General features: G+C 39.9%; 1 protein-coding gene across 3 annotated transcripts in view; it reads left to right on the forward strand.

Annotated features, from left to right (window-relative positions):
* MYH15 (myosin heavy chain 15) overlaps window positions 1-18688 on the forward strand; it is a 305993-nt gene that overhangs the window by 26170 nt on the left and 261135 nt on the right. For all 3 annotated transcript variants that reach the window (XM_078389856.1, XM_078389854.1, XM_078389855.1), the window contains 7 exons: window positions 25-117; window positions 7305-7368; window positions 7466-7564; window positions 10900-11003; window positions 12950-13088; window positions 16810-16928; window positions 18389-18538. In XM_078389856.1, coding sequence (XP_078245982.1) covers window positions 25-117; window positions 7305-7368; window positions 7466-7564; window positions 10900-11003; window positions 12950-13088; window positions 16810-16928; window positions 18389-18538 — 768 coding nt within the window. The remainder of the gene's footprint in view (window positions 1-24; window positions 118-7304; window positions 7369-7465; window positions 7565-10899; window positions 11004-12949; window positions 13089-16809; window positions 16929-18388; window positions 18539-18688) is intronic.

Genomic DNA, 18688 nt, shown 5'->3' on the forward strand with positions numbered 1-18688 from the left:
ACCTTTCACCTTTTGCATTATCAGGGAACCTTGGAAGATCAAATTATCCAAGCTAACCCAGCCTTGGAAGCATTTGGGAATGCCAAAACCCTGAGAAATGACAACTCCTCACGCTTTGTAAGTAGGTTTTTTGTGCTTTAGCACTTTTCCAGTCTGGCTTAATTAACAATGTTATATTTATAATAGGAAATGCAGTAACTAAATAAGATGTGGTAGCATATTCTTGAAGACTGAAGCTTCAGGCTAATTTCCTATCCCCTCAGGTTTCAGTTGTTGAAATAACCACAGGATTCTTCAGCATGCAGTGCTGATAGCTATTCTGCTGTTACTGACTGCAAAATCCTCACACAAAGGGCTCCCAATGTGATGTCAGCTGCAGTGTGTATAACCGTATAATTTACTAGTCTGGTTCGCTCAATCCCTACATGAATTTGGAAAACTGGAATTTTGCAGCTTCCTGAATACTTGTGAAGAGCCAATCCATGTTTGTGCATATATAGGGACTATGAAGGGAATCTAGTGAACAGTCATGTTTGGGGAATCTAGTGATACAGTCATGTTTGGCAAAAAAAGAAAGTACACCCTCTTATATGGTTCTACTGTATGTATCATAGGTATCAGAATATCATCATCATCATCTGGTCCTTAGCAGGTCTGAAAATTAGGTAAATACAACCTCAGATGAACAACAACACATAACATACTACACCGTGTCATGATTCATTTGACAAAAATGGAGAAGTCATGTGTGGAAAACTAAGTACACCCTTACTGCTTCCATAGGAATTAAGTAGCAGCCAGGTGCTGCTAACCAATGCCCTTAAGTAACTGATCATCAGCAAGTGTAACCACCTCTATAAAACCCAAGGTTTTAACAGTTTGCTGGTCTGGAGCATTCAGATGTATGTTAATACAACACCAAGGAGGAAACACATCAGCAATGATAGCAGAGAAGCAATTATTGCTATCCATCTATCTGAGAAGGTTTATAAGGCTGTTTCCAAACAAGTCCATCATTCTACAGTGAGGAAATTATTAAAAACTGGAAAACATTCAAGACAGTTGCCAATCTTGCCTGGAGTGGACATCCAAGCAAATTCACTGTGCAATGCTCATAGGAATTGCCAGAAACTCCAGCATTATCTTCTGACTCTACAGACCTCAGTTAGCATGTTAAATGTTAATGTTCATGATAGTACAATTAGAAAAAGACTGAACAAATACAAATTGTTTGGAAGGGTTGCCAGGAGAAAGCCTCTTCTCTCTAAAAAGAACATGGTAGCATGGTTGAGGTTTGCAAAGTTGCATCTGGACTAACCACAAGACTTCTGGAACACTGTCCTTTGGACAGACAAGACTAAAGTGGAGATGCTTGGCCATAATACACAGTGCCATGTTTGGCAAAAAAACAAAAACAGCATAGCAGCACAAACATACCAAACCATCAAGTCCGGTGGTAGTGGGGTAATGATTTATTTATTTTATTTATTTATTTTATTTTTTATTTATTTTATTTTTATCCCAATTACGACCACTCTAGGTGGCTGATTTGGGCTTTTGCAGCCACATGATCTAGGCACCTTGAAGTCATTGAGTCAACCATTCCTCTGTACACCAAAGTATTCTAGAGTCAAATGGGGGGCCATCTGTCTGACAGCTAAAGCTTGGTCAAAACTGAGTAATGCTACAGGACAATGAGATCAAGCACACCAGCAAATCAAGAAAATGGCTGAAAAAGAAAAAAAATCAAGGTGTTGCAGTGGCCCAGTCAAAGTCCAGGCCTCAGCCCTGTGGTGGGACCTTATGATAGCTGTTGATAAACAAATGGCCACAAACCTTAATAAACTGAAGCAACTTTGTAAAGAGTGGGTCAGATTTCCTCCACAACAATGTGAGAGACTGATAATTCATACAGAATATGACTATAGTACTTCAGGTTATTGCTGCTAAAGTTGGTTCTACAAGCTATTGAATCATAAGGTGTACTTAGTTTTTCACATATGGCTTCTCCATTTTGGTTTAAATTTTGTAAAATAAATCGTGACACAGTGTAATATGTCATGTGTTGTTGTTCCTCTGAGGTTGTATTTACCTAATTTTCAGACCTCCTAAGGATCCGATGATTATGTCCTTATACATAAAAACATAGAATTCAAAGGGGGTCTAATTTCTTTTTCATGACTGTATGTTGTGGATAGAAGCTGCCACTATGCTGTCTCTCCCCCCCCCTTCCTCATGCATATTCTTTGTACACCAGGGATAAGTAACATGTTTCTTCTTATACTGTTGATCTGGAACTCCTATCAGCCCTGACCTGCACATCCACTGGTGGGGGATTATGGGCACTGCAACTGCCCAACACGTCAAAGGCCACAAGTTGCTTTATACAGTATAAATGTCTTACATCTGCCATTGGTTCCTTGGTTCAGAAAATAATCTAATAAGCAAGGAAAGAAAATTGTATTCCAACCAGTATTTATACAGCTGCCAGAAAGAATTGTGATGCCAAATGTACATGTATCCTAGTACAGAAGTAGATGATAATTTAATCTTATAAAAATGCTGCAATAAATATACAGGTGCTACCCAACCCAACACATTTTGAACAAGTGTTCACTAGCGATATACAATGCATCTTTAAGAAGATTAGTAAAACAACAATATTGAAGCTGTTTGCTGGATGCAGATAAATGACCCCAAAAGATATATACATATATCTATTCATTTCATGACCATTCTGTTTTTTTTGTTTTGTTTTTTGTAAAGCAATGTAGAGATCACTTCACAGCAAAAATAATTGGTGATATTCATTAGAAGTGGGAAGGAAGTAGACTTAAATAATATGCCTAGGAGTGTCAGAAATCTGAAAGAGTGTGCATGAACAAGGAGCTTTTCCAAGGGCCAGTCACCAGGAAGAGCAAATGAAATACAACTGAACCAGATGTTTCATCCTTCTGTCAGCAGCTGTCGTGAGGGCTTAACTAAGATGAGGCAACCAGGGCTTTGCCCCAGGGTGCCAAATTTAGAGGTCATATCCCTTCCCTCACACTTCAAAAATTAGCTCAACAACCAGGTCTACTGTCATAGGAAAAAATGACACTACACCAGGCCACTAGGGGAGAGCAGAGGAGAGGTGCTCAGCATACTGGGCTCTGCTGAGCCAATGGTGGGACGTCCACTCATGGCTTGGTTGACCGGATCTCTGGAGAGAGAGAGAGTCAGAGTATTAATATATTTGCTATGATCTATCTATCTATCTATCTATCTATCTATCTATCTATCTATCTATCTATCTATCTATCTATCTATCTATCTATCTATCTATCTATCTATCTATCTATCTATCTATCTATCTATCTATCTATCTATCTATCTATCTATCTATCTATCTAATTTTTTAATTTGTTCTTGTAGCTTTGATAGTGCTGCTGATCTCCTGGGTATGGAGCATAGCAGCACAAACAGGAGACATGTTGGCAAGGTGCCCAGTCCTGTAATTGTTTCTTGTGTTATTTTCAGATCACGAATAGAGATGGGCACAAACTGCCAGTTCGGTGGTTTGTGGCCATTAGACTTTCGATGAACAGGCATTCAGCACTTCCCAGCACTGCCTCTTCCAGTGGGTGCCCTACTCAAAGACAGCTCCTGGAGGAGCTGGGGCAGGGAAGTTAGGGTACTGCCTCTGAGTGGGCGTCCACTGGAGGAGGTAGGGCTAGGAAGCATCAAACACCATCCAAAGGATGAACTGGCATGGATTGCCAAACCAGTGGTTCGTGCCCATCTCTAATAATGAATTATGAAGCTGATTTGAGGGCTCATTTAGTATTGTTTGCCCTGGAATTGCTAGGTATGGCTCTGGGCTATAGGGTGGAAATGTGTGCTGGGTAGTGGAGGTGGTGATAAGTAGTGGAAATCAGTACAAGTGCAGCATCACTGCACTGCCACCACCATCACCTGTACACAAAACAGAATGCAACACAATGTCAGTGAAGCGTACAGGTCATATGTAACAACAATCTCCAAGAGAGGAAGCAAAAGCAAGCTGGGAATTGTTCTAATGTTGATATGTTGGGTGCAAAATTGTAGAGACCACATCCTGTCTCTGCAGACCTCCTGCTCAGGTAGAGAGGAAAGGACACGTTACAGATTGTAGTATCTCCAGACACCTGCATATTGCACCATCTCCTGTGAGCAGATTGTATATTTTTAAATCTATGTTAGTACTTGTGGAATCATCGTCTTAGAATTGCAATGCTGGAAGGGCCCTATGGATCATCAAGTGCAGCTCCTGCCAAGGAGGCACCGTGGGGATAAACTCCCAACCTCTGGCTCTGCAGCCAGATACCTGAACCATTGAGCTATCCGGCAGATTATTGTCTTCTCAGAAGGAATGTTTTTAAATGCACATTAATATATAGTACAGTACTGTATCCCCTGTATCTTTTGGCCAAATCTTCAGTCCTGAAACAATATAACTTACATCTCAAGTAGGAGTGAGAAACCTCCATATATTTTAAACTATGACCTCCACACTCCTTTATGAGGTATGATAAAAGCTGCAGGCCAAAGTAACAAGAGGGGAAATGTTTTCTTACTCCTGATCCATAACAGGCCCTGGAAAAGTTGATTTTTTGAATCATGACTCCCAGAATCCCCCAGCCACTGTAGAGTAAATCATAACTTTTTCAAGCTTTGATTTAAAGCATCCCAAAATAGATTCCTGCCCTTTCTTTTCTTGAAGATCTCGAAAGAAGAGGATCGCTCAATTGCCAGTGGCAGATTATTCCACTGTACAACAGTTTTCATATGTAGGAAGTGTCTTGATTTAAATTTACCATCTTACAGCTTAAATAAATTGGAGGAACATAATGGGAACCCTGCTAGATCAGACGAGAGGCTTGTCTAATCCAGCATCCTGCTTCCTACAGTACAGAACCAGATGTCTGTGGGAAGCCCACAGTAGTGTTTGAATCCGAAAACATCCTCCTGGTCTTGTTCCTTAGCAACTAGCCTTCAGAGGTGTGTGTTCCCTAGCAGCTTCCTCTGAAGCTTGAGGTAATATGCAGCCATCATGACAAATAGCCCCTTATAGATTTAAGTTCCATGAATTCATCCATAGTTGGTGACAGCCACTCCTCCTTCATTCCACCCACATCTAGGTCACCACCATTTCCTACCTCACCTTTTTTTTCCAAATAAAAAGCTCTAAACATTGTATCCTTTCCTTAGAGACGGAAAAAGTGACTGCGCTGACCGATGACTATGCTGGGCGGATTATATTGGGAACTGTAGTTAAACAGCTACTGTAGTTAAATGACAACACCACCACCACCGTAGTTTTCCCCATCTCGGCCTTCCTCACAGGGTAGTTGTTCCAACCCCCTGGTTATTTTGGTTGCCTTCATCTGTATCTTCATCTTTATACCTCTACAAAAGTCCAGCTCAGCTTGAAGAATGGCGACCAAAATTATATGCAGTATGTTAAATACCGTTGCTCCTTACATATATACAGAGAAATTTCAAAATAGGCTTTTCCACCCTTTCGTGGTGTTAAGGTGGTGTCTTTCAGACAAACCATTATTAATATGAATCTGCGTTGTCAGTTTGGAACAAAACATAGTTAATTGTAACTAGAAGAGATAGTTTCTGGACTCCTTCTCATGGATGCCTTAGAAGAAAAGGGGGAAAGGGATTGTGTCAGCCCAGGAATTTCCCCGGCTTATGCATGTCAGGCTGTGGTTTACAGTCATCTAGCCAAGTACAGCGTTCCGTGTATAGCCGCACTGGCCACATGACAACGGAAACTGTCTTCGGACAAATGCTGGCTCTACGGCTTGGAAATGGGGATGAGCACCGCTCCCTAGAGTCAAACACGACTGACTAAAATGTCAAGGGGAACCTTTACCTTTACCTAGCCAAGCACAACAGTTATGTTGTATATAATATATAATATATAATATAATATATAATATAATTTATTGTCATTGTAAGTATATACACAGTATACCCATACAACGAAATTCACAGACACCCAGAGACCAGACACATGCACACACATAACATTCCCCAAACACTCCCCACCCACTAGAAGTCCCCCACTAAAAATACAAACATCTACACCTCAGGCCAAGTAACACAGTCCAACTAATTATTCACTACTGGTGGTCTTTAAGCTCATTATTAATTGCAATTATAGCTCTAGGATAAAAACTATTTAGAAAACGTGTGGTCCGAGTCTTAATTGTTCTATATCTTCTGCCAGACGGTAACAGTTCAAAAAAGTTATAAGCAGGATGGGAAGAGTCTCTCAGGATGCTGTGTGACTTCTTCAGACAGCGGGATGTGAAGATGTCATCCAGGGTTGGTAGCTGGAGCCCGATGATATTCTGGGCAATTTTAATGGTTCTCTGTAGAGCTTTTTTGTCCGCTACAGAGTTACTCCCAAACCATGCCAGAATGCCATAAGTTAGGACACTCTCAATGGTGCTACGATAGTAGGACAGAAGTAAATGCTGTGATAAATATAACTTCCCGAACATTCTCAGGAAATACAGCCTCTTCTGTGCCTTCTTTATTAGCATGTTGGCATTTATAGTCCATGAGAGGTCCTCTGAGATGTAAGTACCCAGAAATTTAAAACTACCAACTCTCTCCACTTCTTCACCGTTTATGTACAGTGGTAGATGTACATTTCTCTTCCTCCTAAATTCAATTATGAGTTCTTTAGGTTTTTTTATGTTAAGTGTGAGATGATTTTCTTTACACCATAGTATCAATCTATGATATGAGAGTCCTGGTACACAAGCTTTGCTTTGTTGGCCAGAATACTCTAAATTATATCACTTGAGTGCAATGGCATAAATAGCAGTGATAAATTGCTGCAGGTTAAAAAGTCAATGTTTCTTCATTGCATGCCAAGTCATGTGACAAGCATGATGAGAAATGTAAGTGGTGACTTCTTAATTACCATCAATTCACCACTGCAGTTTGTGCTGTTACATTTACACCAGTATATATAAGTAATAGGATTCTGGCATCTCTCTCTCTCTCTCTCTCTCTCTCTCTCTCTCCATACAAACATATATATAGATTTTAAAAATTTAGATTTTTATGCCTGTTTTATATATATTTCCTTCAATGTTTGTGTGATTGTTTTTTTAAGTTGTACTATATACTACTTCATTGTGTTCTTTCATTTTAGCTTTTTCTTTAATCAAATAAGAAAACTGTTATTGAGCAGATTGGAAACACAGCAATATATGTATTTATTTTTTGATATGTGTTGCCTTTTGTATACATTATAGGGTAAGTTTATCAGAATCCATTTTGGAACCACCGGCAAACTGTCATCTGCTGATATTGAAATCTGTAAGTGACATGATAATTTTTATAATTACAAGAGGCAAATATTCTTCCTACACATTCAGGCCTGTTTCTCAGTCATATCTCATTGCTATCCAATTAGACCTGCTTGAGAAATCCAGAGTCATTTTCCAGCAGCCAGGTGAAAGAGACTATCACATCTTCTACCAGATCTTGTCAGGAAAGAAATCAGAACTACAAGGTAAGAATAAAGGAAGGACATGGTGTACAGCTATTGAGAGATGAGACTTGTAGATGAATGGGCTGAGTGAGAGGACCGTTATAGTGTGAAACAAGCTTATCTGAGCTGATTAACGCCATTGCACTGAACAACTTGCAACATGAAAAACGATCTGTTGCTCAATAGTGTTAGGTTAAGTGGATCCTTTTGTTTACACCTTTTAAAATAAATTAAAGGTGCAGTCAGCGCTCCATGGTAACAAATGGTTACAGTTCAAATCAGTACTAGCATTGATCTGAATTGATTATTTAATCTCTCCATTGGCCATGCAGGTGCTAAACACAGATATCTGCACTCATTCAACAAGGCAAAATTACAGAAGAGGATAGGGCTTTTATCTACTGAAATCCACTTGGGGGTCATCTTGTATACGTGCAAGAATCTGTACTTGTATATATATTGGAAGAGCAGAAGCACTGGTCAGGTTTGGCAGGTTCAGTCTTTAAACACCAGCTTTAGTCCAACTAATTAGCCACATGATTTTTTTCTTGTGCTAAGTGTTTTAGACTATAACATTATTGTATTTCAGTTTTGTGAATTTTAGCTATAAGTCACCTTGAGCCTTTTAAAGAAAGTGATGTCCCAAGAAATATTTATCATCAGAATTGTCATTTCTGATTATTTTACCATACTGTAAACATTTCTTCTTTGGGGAGGGGAAAATGATGGAAGCAAGTGCTGGAAAGAAGCTCTGCTGGCTACTTCAGAAACATGCTACCAGTCAGATCCAACAATCCTGGCAAGGTAGCTTCCTATGGACCTTGGTTAGGAGTCTATCACCCTATTCAGAAGTTTTAAAATAGGGAAGAATACACACACACATTGGGAAGCATGCTTACACGGTTCCCCCTGTTCCTGGTTTCACCACACTCTTAAACATGGAGGTTGATGAGTTGGGACACCTGTGGGACTATCTGTGTGGATCAGAACCCTAATTTTCCAGGGGCCCAATGGACAGTGGAGGCTTGCCCTCTTCAGACACTTTATACCCTTCACATATAGGAGGGCAACAGAAGTGGCGAGGGAGAGGAGCAGGGCTAGAATGCTCCCATCTTCCTGTGAATCTTCTCTATGTTTTAAAATATCTGGGTAGGACTCTTGTTTACCATTGGGATTGTGCATGCAGTACTGTGTGAGGGATGGCCATCATGTGACAGGGGAGATGTGGTTAATCCCCATCAGTACTGTGTCATGTCAATAAAGATGTGCTTTCCCATCCATTGTGTGAGCTGTTCACATCTGTTCTCTAAAGCCTCTACACCTATTAGTGTCTCCGGATTGGGGGATAGGGTTTTGTGTATGGCATGTTTTTGTCTTGCCGCAGTTATACTTTATGATTGTGATTGAGTTGACAACAGATTGCTAGCACTCCCAGCTACGTGGTGCTTCTAGTAAGACAGCAAAGCATCTCTTTTTTTTATCCTTGCACTAAATTGCTGCTTGGCAAAAGCAGTAATAATCTCATTTGAGTTCTTGTCATCCAGGCAGAGTGGCCCATCTGCTAAACCCTTAACCCAGTTAGCCTTTACTGTGGTCTAATTAAGGCAGATTAGAGGAACTGTTTCAAAGTAATTTTGTGCTAACAGGATTTGGACTCAAATATTGTACTGTGAAAATGTACCTTCCATGGTGAATTTATTCCCACACTACCCACATTGGCAAAGATTGCTGCATGCATAATCCACCACTGGAACATCTCTTTAGCTATTACAATAGGTTATTCACAATTGCCTTCCAGTAACATTTTTTGTAGATGGTTTGTACCTTTGACCGTATTTCCTATAATCTCAACATTTTTTGGTCCTACGTTTCCTCCCTGATTTTTTGCATAACTGACCTGATTTTCCATAGGCCAGTCTTACTATTAGGCAAAAGGATGCAGTTACCTCAGGTGGCAGATACTGAGGATGGGGAGCAGCACTGAGTGGTTGGAGAACAGAGTGATGAATATCTTCCAGCCTGTTCTGTACTCTGTATGTTATATTGCTGTCATTTGGGTGCAGTAGACGATGCTGTCTTATTGCCATTACTGCAGTAAGATTCTTCTATTACTCAGGGTACCTTCTGTATATGGGAAAAAATCCCATTTTATTCTTTCCCTCAGGCAGCAAATTGTCTTGGACCAGCCCTGAAGTTCTCCTTTTGGATATACTTTTTTTAAAAACATGCAATCATTGCTCTGGAATCAGCTGAGCACTCTTTAATAGGTTTAGAGTAGAGGTTGTTTTGGAGAGGAGATGTACTGGTGACCATTATTACTTTGAGCAGAGAAAGGATCAGGAGGTAGTGGTGCCTGGCAAACTCTGCTCATAATACAGTATGCCCAAGGTTGTGGAGCTGCTGAATAGGTGAATCTTTCTCTCTCTCTCTAAGCACATGAGCCATTTGGAGGCATTGTGCAGACATATTTGATTACTGTATCTGAGCATAGCAATAAAGTTAATGTCTCATTTTACCTCAGTCTGGAACCCAAAAGCAGAAAGAGACTGTACTGTGATTAGAAGAAGGTATTCCCTTTTTCATGTCATTTGCAAATTAGTTTCCTTTGTGTGTGTGTGTGTGTGTGTGTGTGTGTGTGTGTGTGTGTGTGTTTAATCTCCAGGATTTAATCACAAGATTTCTTTAAAATCCGATTTCTCAAACATGGAAGACTCTCTGAATCACGTGTCCCCAATGCTAACTTATTTTTAGCTGTAAGTATGGGATATCTATAATATCTGTTTCTGCCCCAGGATCCTTGTTACCACTATGTAGTATCAGCCATAAATAAATGTTTGAGAGGACATTATTTAGTGGGGAAAGGCACAAGTAGGAGCTAGGTCTTTGTGTGGTTCTTTGCCATCCATTAGGGGAATAAAAGTCAATAATATTGCAGTGTCTCTGCATGTTTTATTTATTTGTTTAAAATATTTTAGCCTACCTTTCTCCTTTAAAAAGGACCCTAGATGGCTTACATAATTAAAAACACAATATTAGTCAAATGTTATGTTAAAAATGTTAGGTAAAACCATTACAAAACCAGATCAGCAAAATATAAACCATCCTCTTTATTGGCTCTGAGTCACTAAGGGAAAGCCTATGTGAAGAGAAAAGTCTTTGCTTGCTCAAGGATAGCAAAGATAGGGTGAGCCTGGCCTCCTGTGGAAGGGAGTTCCAGAGTCTGGGAGCGCGTTATGCATTATCAACATAATGAAGTTGAACTTGTACTGCATTTTGGTTAATGAGATAACACATAGCAAAAGACCAGACTGCAAGGCGAGAAAGTGTTTGAACTACCTTTTTTTTTTCATTTGCAGATATGCTGCTGGTGTCAACAAATCCATATGATTATCACATCTGCTCACAAGGTGTGGTTACTGTGGACAATTTAGATGACGGAGAAGAGCTGGTGGCAACAGATGTAAGATACTCTTTTTGATTAAGGAGGCACCCTAAAGGATGTAATCTGTTCAGGAAATTATTCTCACAGCTGCCTCTTTAAATTTATGACTAATCTGTGCCCAACTTAACAATTCAATGAATACTTGCATATTTTCTTTCCCATAAAGTGTGTTTCAACACAAACTGCAGGTCCCTTTCAAAAAGACAAAACGAACCAGAGTCAACTGTTGCAAGAGTTTTCGGGAGCAAAAACACAAGCATGTCTTTTCTCCCCATTGCATCTCTCTCACCTGTATTTTTAATTAAAACCTTGTATTTTGCATTTTAAAACTTGCATTTTGAACAATGTTTAAAGCAAAATACAATATTAGTACAAAAAAAGGGAGAGAGAAATAAGCCTCTAGACATTTTTCACTGCAATTGACGAAATGTATAAAATTTTGAAAATTTTTTGCTTTCACCTGTGAGAATGAACAAAAATGAAGATTTGTATCTCTAGCCCAACCCATGAAAATTTTGTCCCACACCACAGAGTAGCATGCAAGCATCAATGTGTTATTAAGTCATGATGGCACAGATAAAAGGACTGCTACAATTTTCTGTATGCAGAATTACAGTATTCTTTGTATGGGGTCCCTCTTAGCATAATCTCTCCAAACAGGAGCAGGAGGGAATATTCAGACAGGGTCTTATTAGCTGGACATTTTAATTAGATTTTGGAGTAATGGCAAAACTGCTTTCACCTCTATACACGTGTACAGGTATTAATAATTTAGCATTTATTAGCATATATAATTATTAAACTATTTCTATATTGCGTAGCTGACACGGTGGTTGCAGTCAGATCAATGTTAGTCCTTTTCAGTCACTCTGAAACCCAAAATCATCAGCATGGTTATAAGGAGGGGCTCATCACTTCCCATTATCACTTTGCTGGCACAAGCATCAGTGAGTCTGAAGGGGAAGGGTGTGCTCGCATATAGGTTCCACATGAGAGCAAAAACCTACACATGAGCAGGATCCTTTTCTTCTTCATACTTGCTGCTTGCATAAGCAAGAGATTATGGGTGTGTGTGGGGGTAGCCTCTCTCCTCGTAGTGACTTAGTGATTTCAGAATGATTGGATAGGGCTGATCTCAAACATGAACAGGGAATGTCTGACTTTCCCAATGGTATTGGGTTGCAGACACAATCCTCCCGTAGGCAGTAGCCAGTGGTGAGGGAGGATTGAAGATGCAATGGAGCAACATTTGCAGAGACCTGTGTTTCCTGAAATAAAATGAGTGAATGAAAAGATTCAACGAAGAACATGTTAGGGTAAACAGCCTACTCTGACATAGTCGACTGTATAACAATCAGATTTTGTTCTCAGCAATCTGTGTGAACGTCTTCATATAATCGCTTGATAGCGCCCTTCAAATTGCAAATTCGAATAGTGCAGATACCTACAGAAATATCCCGTGTACCTTTTCCCAAGCCCTGAGACTTCCCTTCCTCCAGGAATTCAGCAAAGATTCACATCATGGGGTGTTTTTTTTTTGGAAAGAAGATTGTATAATTATATGTTTATTTTGAAACTATTTTACACACACAGAAACAGACACAGACACAGACACAGTCTCTCTCTTTCTCTCTCTCTCTCTCTCTCTCTCACACACACACACACACACACACACACACAGAGAGAGAGAGAGAGAGAGAGAGAGAGAGAAAGAGAGTTAAAAAATCGAAGTGTCTTTTTAATGCTGTGAACTACTCTGCCCATTTGGGGAATACTGGAGGTTGAAAATAAATAACAGAGGCTTCTTGTTCCACCAGTTTCTGTTTTGAAAGATCAATACCCGAGCAAGCACAAAAACACCAGCCACACAGAGAAAGAGAGCTCTAGAAAATAAAGCTACATGTTGTCTCAGAGAGACAAGTGACAAAATGTCCTGTTCTTTCCCCACCCCCTCCTTTCTTTAGCAAGCCATGGATATTCTGGGCTTTGTTCCAGATGAAAAATATGGTGCCTACAAGCTCACAGGTGCCATTATGCACTTTGGAAACATGAAATTTAAACAGAGACCCCGGGAGGAGCAGGCAGAAGCTGATGGCACTGAAAGTAAGCATTTTCTTCTCTTTTCACCGTCTGTATCTCATGTCCTGGGTTTGGTCCAAACTGTAAATTAGAGATAAGCCATTGAAATCACATTAATGTTCCAGAGATATGGTTCAGGCACACTTTTATGTCTAAGAACCAGCTTACATCCTGAAAACCAATCACAAAACAAGGTAATTTACACACTATGGGCAGTGAAAAAAGCTCTTCCTGTGATAGTCACAACAAGCCATCAGCACGTAAAGTATCCCAGCCCCTCACCTCTGTATCTGTAATATATGGTTCAGCTGAAGGTAGGGCCTGTTTCAAGTTCCGTTTTGGACTTAGTGTCAGTTCCCTCACAATGAAATTGCTGCAGGGAAACAAGACCTGGGCCTTTCATAAGGCAAAGAGAGGCTGCTGTCTGAGGCAACAGATGTTGGAAAGCAGCAGAGGAATTTCCTCAGCCACTCCTCCTGTGCCCCCTCTTGTTGTTCTCCTTCATTGGAAGACAGAGCTGCATCTATCACATGGACCATCGAAACTAGACTACTTATCAGCTATGGCCATGATACTGTCCTCTTACTAGTACTGAAGTTAAGCATCAGACTAAGCAAGATGCTCAACTCACACTTTGAAAATGACCACCACATGTTTGTCCATTAGTAATGAGTTTTCCTCAGAGCTGCATCCCTCAGCAATCCAAGTTGCAAATGAAGCTTGTGTTTATCTCCAAGTGCCCAATAAGGGAATAAAGCAGTTTTACCATTTGAGGGAGCTGCTTCTAAGCGTGAGCTGAATATTTTGCCCAGATTAAAACTAATATTCAATTGCCAGTCCTCCTGGCTTCTGAATGATGAATGGGGAGGCACCTTGAAAATCTTACAGATTTGTGTTAATCCTGTGTATAGTTAAAATCACATGCAATGATCCTACATAACAGGATCATAGTCCTGTTAGGATGTTATCTGGTGTTATGTGTGGAGTCACCCTTGGTCAGATGGATTCCTCACACATGAGCGTTTACTGTGTGAACTTCTGCAGAAGCATTTTCAGTATCTCTAAACGAGCCCTAAACTAAAGAATGTGGCTACCTAGTTTTGTTTCTATCATATAATACAACAGTGATTTGAGTAAGGCTCACCCTCAAAGATGCCTTTATCATGAACTGTGGTGCCATCTTTATTTCATTCACACTGCTGAGGTTTTCTCTGGGAGCTTCCACACAAACAGCTGCCACTCCAAGCAGATGTTCCATTTCTCATTCCTTAATGGATTTTTCTGTGGAAAGAAAAAAAATGTGGAAGAAATGGTGGGAAAACATAGGAGGGTAAACATAGACAATGGCATCATCTGGACCTCTTGTAAAATTTAATGAATGAAGATGGTGATTGCACAGCAAAAGCCTCTTCCGGAAGCAGTACGTATGCTCCCATGCACAGATGTGTAAGAAAAGCTTGATCTGAGCTGCTGGGAAAAGTACAATCACAGTCACAAATATGGAGACCTATTTACACTAACCATTCTTCATGTGATGGTGCAGCTCTGTGCAGAGTTGCACAGAGGAATATAGATGTTTGAATTTCCCTATCTGTGATCAGAGCTTGGAAGTCACTTTATTGGCACAATAAATACTGTTTTCTAATTAAGTTTTAAAGGATATTTTTTTAAAAAAGACATTGTAAGAAATGGATGTTTGAAAGGGATTTTTCAAATTTTATGCCTTTCTTTTTTGGTCTGATTTTTCTACTCTGCAAAGCAATTTTTACTTTATTTTCAAAAACTAATGAAACTATACCAAGAAGTGCAATGAATAAAATAACAAGTTACTTTTAAAACATTGCAGCAAGTAACAAATGTGAATTTCATTTCAAACAGCGCAGTCAATATCATATAAGTTACACCAGCACAAGGGAAATGCCATCACTTCCAGCTGCAGACGACTGCAAATTAAAGAACTTCCTACTTTGATTCCTCATTGCTTAAATTTAATCTGTGTGCAAATCAGATGCTTTCACCCACAATCTAATATTGAAGTGGAGACTCTTAATTGGCAGCAATTAAATACATGTAAGAGAAATCACCCATTTTTGATTTTTACATGAATTAGGTTGTTGCTCATTTAAAAGTCTCAGTTTCAATGTTGTGTCGCATGAGAAGCTACACACTCACAATCACATGCAATGATATTTAGTAAAACAAAGGGGAATTAAAGAGGGAACTGTTTAATAAGTAGCAACCTGCCACTTTAAGTGACATAATTCTCCTTATTCTAGTGTAACTTGCACAAGAGGATTTTGGCCTGTACTGAGTAATAGGAATTACTTTTGAAAAGTAATTTTTAAGCTCTGTTTGCAGCGCCATTTTTCTTATTTATTAAAGTCACATACCATGCTTTCATCCTAGAAAAGATTTCTGAGTATTGTAGAATATATACATATATATAAATGTTCAGTATAATAAAATAACTGAGCATGTGAACACAGCAAAATTGAGAGGCTGGTGATTGTCAACAGGAGTTTAGAACAATGATAATTTATATTTTCAATGTTAGTTTTAAAATATACTCTTCAATTTCTGGGAAGCTCCTTTGCAAATTAAAAAGTGTTGACCCGTCCCTGAATAAAATGCAAAGCTGCCAATCAGTAACATAAACTTCCCATAAAAAGGACATTCTAAAGTCAGTGTGCTGTCTAGACAAGTTCTTCCCCTTAGTACAATGGTTCCCAACCTTGAGTAAATCAGAAGTTCTTGAATTGCACTTTCCAGAAGCTTTCACCCTCAATTGTGGTAGCTGAGGCTTTTGAGAGTTCCAGTCCAAGAACAACTGGGTAACTCATGGTTGGGAACCACTGCCTTAGTAAATTGTAGTACCCGTTTCTTACAGAAGGTACACAATGAAGATTTATCTGCAATTATCTTCATCATGGGAAGGTTGGTGACAAATAAACATCCATGTAAGAGTTAATTAGGATTGTTGGCTTTGCTGTAATAGATTAATGTGGCTAGTATGCTGAGATTTTCCTCTAAAGGTGAGATTCTCTCCCTCTCTTTCATTCAGCCCCTGATCCTTTATTTATCTTTAAATATGTTCCTTAAAAAGAAATCTTAATAGTTTTTAAACACTCCCACTTTTCTCACACAATCTTAGTACTAATTTTGGGTTTTTGTTTTTGGACAGAAATGTTACAGGAATTATTTAGGTAATGTACCTAAATATTTGCAAAATTGCTATAGCTTGCAGTCGTGGTCTTACTAGTGTCTTTTACAAATCCTTTGCTGGGGCACCTTTAATCTCACCTGCTCTCCACTGTTTGCTACTCTAGCCATTTCCCTGAGTAATCCTTGATCACAGTCTGTCCTCCTGCCTTCCTTTCCATGTGAGTTGTCATTTCCTTTGACTGGGATCATACACTCTGCAAGCAGGAAATGTGACATTTCTGTGCCCTGCACAATGCCAGGATTACTCTCTTGGGACTAAACAAATGTCAAACCATGGCAGAGACAGTGGTGAAGTAGCAGCAGCTAGATTTTCAAATATAGACATTGGAGGAGAGAGAAACATGAAAGTGGTTTTAAGAAGGAGCCGTGATATCTCCCTCTAGGGTTTGTTAGCTGGGATTGTAATTTAAAAACTCTTCTGTTTTGATATGATGTTTTGAAAGTATTGTGGAAAGGTTTTACTCGTAAAAAGGTAAGACCCCATGTTCAATTAATCTGTTGAAATGTCGTATCTCTCTGCCAGGTGCTGACAAAGCTGCTTACCTGATGGGCATTAACTCTTCCGATATGCTTAAGGGCTTGGTGCATCCTAGAGTGAAAGTCGGAAATGAGTATGTCACCAAAGGCCAAAGTGTGGAACAGGTGAGATGGTGTTCGGACCCACCTGTTCAGCATTATACTTGCTCCACTGATTTCTCTGCTCTATAGGCAGGACGTTTGTTGGTTACTACCTACAGTTTATGGATAAAAATATGGGGTTGAGCTGCCTCTACTGCTCAGGCTATGAGCCACAGGCAGCCACTGGTCAGATGCACTTTTGACCTGGATTCTTGCGCTAAGCAGGTGGTCTGACTCGATAGCCTTATTGGTCCCCTTCAAATTCCATTATTCTTATGATTACAGCTACATACCAGCTCCACTCTCACCAGTGCCCATTCCATAGGCAGTGCCAGACAGGTCAGTGGTTGGAGAGTCCAGTCTGTCAGAATACATTCACAACAGGAAGGTGGGCCATATGGGATGAAGTTATACCCAAACCGTTGTGAGATTGGGCAGATTTGGATGGGACCATATAAAGTCTCTTTTCAAGGGGCTATGCCTCAGTCTACCAGCAGCCACTATCCTCTCATGCACTGGCTATGGAGTGCCTGGCCCCATATCACCCGCTGCTGGCTTTATTTTCTGATTAAGGTGCTTGGCTGTTATTGCATTTCGGTCATAAAAGGAAGTAAACAAGGGCTTGGGTGGCAAAGGTGGCTGGGGGAGGGGAGTATGGCAGCAGTTTCCCCGTCCCCCCCACACACAACGGATGGATGGGGAGGTCTTGAGTAAACCTGGAAAAGTTATTTTTTTAGCTATTGCTCCAGAGTGCCCCAGCCACCAGGAGCATAATATATCTTATGTATACAAAATTCTGCTCAGGTTAATTTTGCTTTTTTCCACAACACTATTGTGAAAGAGATCATGATCTGAACTTCTGCAGAACTGAAAAACAAATGCAGAAAACAGGTTGAAATCTTGAATGCAGTGGCCCTGGTAACCGTGAATCCTGCAGAGAGAATTCTTTGGCAGCTGTATCTGACCCCATTGCATACATCTCTGTGGCCAAGATTGTTTATGTGGAATTGAGACCACAAAACCCACGGCTCTGTGTAGTTATTAAAACATTTGTTATAACTTCCAAGCCACTTCCAATCAAATTACACTGGACAACTGAAAAAGCAATAAGCTATGGGAACGTGCAAGGGAGAGTGGAAATTTCAGCAGCAAAGAACTTTATTGCTTTGGGCTGAGAAAACAGTATAGCTCCTGGGAATTTAATACGTTTATGCTTTATAGGAAGAGGGTAAGACATAATTGTTGAGGGCAAATTAAGAAATTCAGTACCGAAGTATAGTTTGGACCAAGTATTTTAAGGCTCCTTGTGCTGTGCTGCACCAGATCTTAATTTGGAGTAAATCATTGTACTCCAGGGCCAGTACAATCGATAAAGCTTAAATAGCTTGCTCAGAGGGAAAAGACACAGCAATCCAGAGATAGTAAATATCATTATGCTTCCCACAGATTATTTGACTTGTCATTGCTTCACATTTCTGCTATAGGTTACCTATGCTGTAGGTGCCTTATCCAAGGCAGTATATGACAGAATGTTCAAGTGGCTGGTTACTCGTATCAACAAGACTTTGGACACCAAGCTGCCAAGACAATTCTTTATTGGGGTCCTGGACATTGCTGGCTTTGAGATATTTGATGTGAGTAACCAATATTGAAAAAAGTACATTTATTAGATGTATCCATAAAAGTTGCTGGCTGCAGAACCAGAGAGTTATATTTCCTTCTGTGCCTCCTGAGAGAAGAACCAGCTTGTGTAGCCATGGACAAACTACATGGTCCCTGGGCGC

This window comes from Pogona vitticeps, chromosome 3, assembly GCF_051106095.1.
Source record: "Pogona vitticeps strain Pit_001003342236 chromosome 3, PviZW2.1, whole genome shotgun sequence".
Taxonomy (NCBI): Eukaryota; Metazoa; Chordata; class Lepidosauria; order Squamata; family Agamidae; genus Pogona; species Pogona vitticeps.